At 37.3% G+C, this 5,555-nt stretch overlaps 1 protein-coding gene across 1 annotated transcript; it reads left to right on the top strand.

The window, feature by feature from the left end:
* The first annotated feature begins 4,219 nt into the window (after nt 1–4,219).
* Nucleotides 4,220–5,142, top strand: LOC122196777 (protein NOI4). The gene is made up of 3 exons (XM_042899880.2): nt 4,220–4,359; nt 4,490–4,681; nt 4,770–5,142. Exons 1-3 carry the CDS (start codon nt 4,348–4,350, stop codon nt 4,791–4,793), a joined length of 228 nt encoding a protein of 75 aa, XP_042755814.1. The 5' UTR covers nt 4,220–4,347; the 3' UTR covers nt 4,794–5,142.
* The last annotated feature ends 413 nt before the right edge of the window (nt 5,143–5,555 follow it).

A 5,555-nucleotide genomic window follows, 5' to 3' on the forward strand; every position in this document is an offset into this window, starting at 1 on the left:
AAAATTCGATTTTTTGGTTTCTGAGTCATGGACTCGGCGAGTTCCAAGGTGGACTCGGCGAGTAGGCCTGACTCGGCGAGTCCCCTTGTGCACTCGGCGAGTCCAGGCGTCAGGAATGGCCAGATTCGGGATTTTTTCATAATTATCTTATGGAAACTTACCTTAATCATAATAGATCAATCTAAATCCGATTTTTTGATATATATGACTATTATGGAAACTTACCTTAATCATAATGGATTCAAAGCATGTTTAATTAGAAAGCCTAGATCCAAGCATTAGGGTTTTGCATGCGCACATAGGAAAGTTCTTATGGCTAAAACCCATCAGCTATTTGGGTCATTGTGAATCGATTGACCAAGAGTTCCCATTTTCTAGCGATACAGGAGAGCTCGTCGGTCGAGAAGATGACCGACATATATATATCCACAAGATCGTTGCTCGCTACGGGGTACCGGTCTCTATTATCTCAGACCGTGATGTTCGATTCACCTCCCGTTTTTGGCAGAAGTTCCACAAGGAACTGGGCACACGACTGCATTTCAGTACAGCCTATAATCCGCAGACAAATGGCCAGAGTGAGCGGACCATACAGACTCTCGAGGATATGCTGAGAGCCTGCATCATTAACTTTGGTGGGAGTTAGGACTCCTACATACCCCTTGCAGAGTTCTCCTACAACAATAACTTTTATTCCAGTATTGGTGCTCCACCATTTGAGCTGTTGTATGGACAGAGATGTCACACCTCAATCTGTTGGGGTGAGGTTGGTCACAGGGTGATGGGTCGGACAGAGGTAGTTTTTTAGACTACCAAGAGGATTCAGCATATCAGAAAGCAGCTGCAGGCTGCTCAGAGTCGGCAGAAGAGTTACGCCGACCGACGCCGATTTTTTTTTTGAAACGGCAAACTAATTAATCTACTCCTAAATAACCACCTATGTCTCCGCCGAGACTTGAGTTGGAGTTTCAGGTTAGCGACATGGTACTACTGATGGTCTCACCCTGGAAAGGAGTGATTCACTTCAGAAAGAGGGGGAAGTTGACTCCCCGATACATTGGAACCTTTAGGGTTATTGCCAGGGTTGGTAATGTGGCATATAGACTGGACCTCCCAGAGGAGCTCAGTAAGATTCACAACACTTTTCACATCTCGCAATTGCGGAAGTGCATACTAGATGAGGAGACGGTGGTGTCATTAAATGACATTCAGGTCGATGAGCGTCTGGATTACGTGGAGAGGCCAATGGCCATTCTGGAGAGGAAAGTAAAAGTTCTACGGAACAAGGAGATACCTTTGGTAAAGGTACAATGGGAGCACCGAAGGGGTTCTGAGTCAGTGTTGTAAAACTCGTCGAGTTAGCCGATTACTCCTCCGAGTACTCGCTACTCCCCCCCCTTGCTGAGGCGAGTTACATAATCCCGAGTACTCCCCGATCGGCCTCTTACGAACTGAGTAGTGTTGTGAAATTCGGTCAACTCGGTGATTGATTAATATGTATAATATACTTAATGATTTATTATTTAACACACACACACATGTGATTATTACTACATATATATCTTAAATTTTTAGTAATTATTCACGAAGTGAGACCATTATGTGTTTTTCATTTTTTGTGTATTCATATGTATCCAATTTTGTTATATATTTCAATCAAGATATGATTTTATCTTACGATTTTGACATATATAATTTCCCTAAAATATTTCTACATAAATTTTCCAAATCCGAGTACTCCCCGAGTACTCCCAAATACTCGCTACTCGGTAGTCGGCCGAACAAGTACCGAGTAACGAGTTCTACAACCTTGGTCTGAGTGGACTTGGAAGCCGGAGGCCGAGATGCAGGAGCATTACCCAGACCTGTTTGTAGCAGCAGACTTCGAGGACGAAGTCTAGTTACCCTACAACCTATCTGTTCGCCCCCCCCCACACACACACACACGCACACTCTTTCTCAGACACAACACACACAAAACCCTAAAGATTAAAATATATTTTTTTAAACCGACAAATACAATACACTCCCTACACGACTCCTAAAAAAATTAAATATTAACCTACTAAATTCATACCATAAGCTAAACCTTACTGTTAATGTCATATGATCTCAATCTACATCCACCACTCCAAGATACTTTTTTTCCTCACACCCAATATGAGTCAATTTGTTAACCACCCGATGTCATTAATCCAAAACTTATCAAAGAACTATAATCGTCGAGAACTCCTATATTCTTTCTTCTCTCTCTCCACCTCTCTCTTAATAGGCAACTATGAAATCAATCCTGTTGGGTCAAAAATGGTTTATACTTTGCTTTTGTGGGCAATTATATTTTTCTGTAATATTTTTGGAGTTTACGGTCATGTTTACGGTTGAGTTTACGGTCGTAAACACCTTACAGCCGTAAACCCATTTACGACCCATGTCCACCAAGCCCATATTGTCCAAGTATAAATATAGGTGTTAGGGTGAGGAGTAGAAATTGATGAACAGAAGAGAGTACACGGTCTAGAGAGAAGAGTGTGTGTGAATCTCTTGTATCCGGATCATAATTCATATCAATACATACAAGATTCATATTATTTTTCTTCTCCTTCTCTTCTATTTGATCTGACATCATCCGTTTGATTGGGATTCCGCACCATCAAACGGATCTGATTGATACACAGGCAAATTAGGGACTTACAATCCACCTAAAAAGATGAAATCCACACAAACACATGTAGTTATAAATTCAAATTAAGACCAAAAATTTGTCCAAGATGATGAAATCCACACATATACACAAACACAATCAGATACATATATACCTAAATGTTGGGTTATACAATAAGAATAGAAGGAAAGTTGGATGGTACAATATAATATTAGAAGAAGTGACGGGTGGTACATCAGAGCATTGTAAGAAGAGGATTTGGACATTGCATATGAAAGGTAAGGGAAGAAGTTGGTTCGATGATGGGTGTAGGTCAAAACTCAACGTCTTTCTCCGATGAACCTCTTTTGAGTTCTTCGACATAGAGAGAGGCAAAATGGTTGGATGTTTAGGGGTACCTGATGTATTTTACAAGAGAGAGAGAGAGAGAGAGAGAGTATCGGATGTTTGGAGGTCCATCATCTATTTCTTTATTAATTAAGGGTTAACACCGTTTTTTGAAAAACTATTTTCATTCTTTGGCACCAAAGAGCTTCTAATCTAACGGTATCCGGTGTTGCCCTACCTCCTTGAGGTTAAGGGTTCAAGTCTCATAATGGATATAGATGAAATAATTTAGGAGTGTTTAATATATTCGCCGTTAAAAAAAAGATAACGGCCTTTATTATTATTTTTTTTATTTCCACTTATTATATCAGATATAATATGTCATTTTCAATTTCTTTTTACATGGTCCAATTTTTTTTTTTAAATGGCACATTGGACCTTGGCTACAAAAAAGCACAAAACATGGACCATTTTTGTATTTTTAATTCTCTAAAAATCTCAACTATAACCACTATGATATGCTATTTTCAGTTTACCAAGTGTTAATACTCACATTGTTTTTCATTATTCTACATGACATCATGTATGAACTAACAACTTGTTTTTCGAAATGGTTTTTCTTCTGAAAATTTAGCAAGTTATACATATACCATGTAAGCAGTCATTTCATAAAATTAGATGGTATTTTAGAAATACATATAATATGATATAGGTTAATGAAAAACCATGTAAATAAGTGAGAAGCCATTTCATAATGTGATGTCTTGTAGGTTAATAAACAATTATACCAACTTTAAAACATGATAAACCGAAAATAAAATGTCATATTGGCCGAAGTGAATTTCTTCTTTTTCGTATTAAAAAAATCATAATAACAAGCAAAATATAGTGGTTTTTACGTGGTAATAGTATTAGTTTTTATAAAATTTGAATATTGAATATCGTAATTCTATTAATATTAATAGTTATTAGTTCTTATAATATTTGATTTTATATATTACAGTTTTATTTTATTTGACACTAATATTATAAGTTAATCAGTATTACATTGGTTTTTTTAAGTTTGAATATATAACTAACAATTACATACCAAGTGGATAAAAAAAATTGAATGATTCAATTTTATTTATTTTTGCTTAACAACTTTCACCATCTATTTTGACTAAAAAAATGAAAACCGATTATAAACGATTTAATTTCGATTTTGATCGAACTCAAACCCAAACCCAAGCCTTGATGGGCAGATTAACGTTCCCTGTAACTGTAACGCCTGTCCCTGAAGCCGCGGGGAACTCCTCCCTCCCTCATGCTTCTTTCTCTCCATCTCTTCCTCCCTCATCAACTTAGATCACCATCTCATGGCGTCGTCTGTAAGTTCCTCTATTTCAATCTTAAATTCATTCCATTATTCCATGAATACAATCATCATATCTTAATCTACCCGGCTTTTCTCAAAATCAAAATTTGAATTAGGGGGTTTTTATTGTTTTCTAAATGTAGCAACCCCGGCCATTACCGAAATTCGGCGAATGGGATGAGAAGAATTCATCTGCGGATTCATACACGGTGATATTCGCAAAGGCAGGGGATGAGAAGAGAGCCAACTCAACCGGCACCGGTGCACAACAGAAGAATAACAAAGGTCCTCCTCCCTCTCAACCGCCGCCGCCTAAACATGAAATGGAGCCAACGGTAGACGACAATACGCGATTTCCTCTTTTTCCATTTCTGGTTTCCGTCGAAATTGTTGGCTAATTTCTTTGGATACTGTTTGTTGCAGCCGTCTAGATTTTGCTGTTTCTGAAGATTATTAAGGTGCCATTGTCAACAAAAATTTCAGGCGATGATGTGTGGTTCTTTATGGATTCATGAAAGCTTCAAAAGAATGATGGCTGGTTTGATTGATGGTGAGACCAAGGTTAGGGTTTGTCAATTCGCTTTTTCCATTCACCGTGAACCCGAGAACTACAAGACTATCTTGTTTATGATTAGTGAGTTTATAGGGCTTATTAGATTGTTCGATAAACGTTTGTATGGCATTAGAATATTTTCATAGGTCATGTATAGTTAATCAATCATAATTTCATTCATTTTACTTGGAAAAGATCACCATTAAAGCTTTGAAAATGCAGCGAATCAAGCAACACAAACGCTTTTTGCGTGAATTATGAGCTCTAAATCTACTGCTTATGAATTCTACTTTTTCATTCTTTGATACCTAACGACTAATGTACGTATGAATTTCTTGCAACTTGTGGATATGGCAAATTTGTTTGGTAACACAAACTAGTGAGGTTACTAATAGTTTTAGGCTTTTCCGTTGAAAAAATGATGACCGGGTAAAATCATTAAAAACTTGTACACTTTGAGGCTGTTATGTTATTTTCCCTTTGTGATATTACGTTACATATGTCTGTTTGATCATTTTTGTCATCGTCTCATGTTTTAAATTGCATGGGTCTCACCACCTTATTATTTTTCTCTTTTCCTCGCATTATTTTTTTCCTTTCCTCATTTCCGTCAAAGATTTTATGTGGATTTAACATTTTATGGCCATTTTATCATA

This window comes from Lactuca sativa, chromosome 2 (genome assembly GCF_002870075.4).
Source record: "Lactuca sativa cultivar Salinas chromosome 2, Lsat_Salinas_v11, whole genome shotgun sequence".
Classification (NCBI taxonomy): Eukaryota; Viridiplantae; Streptophyta; class Magnoliopsida; order Asterales; family Asteraceae; genus Lactuca; species Lactuca sativa.

What these genes read in the sequence shown, in the direction of transcription:
- LOC122196777 (XM_042899880.2), top strand. An exon ending in AACATGAAATGGAGCCAACG is followed by an intron (nt 4,682 to 4,769) that starts GTAGACGACAAT and finishes TGTTTGTTGCAG; the next exon opens with CCGTCTAGATTTTGCTGTTT.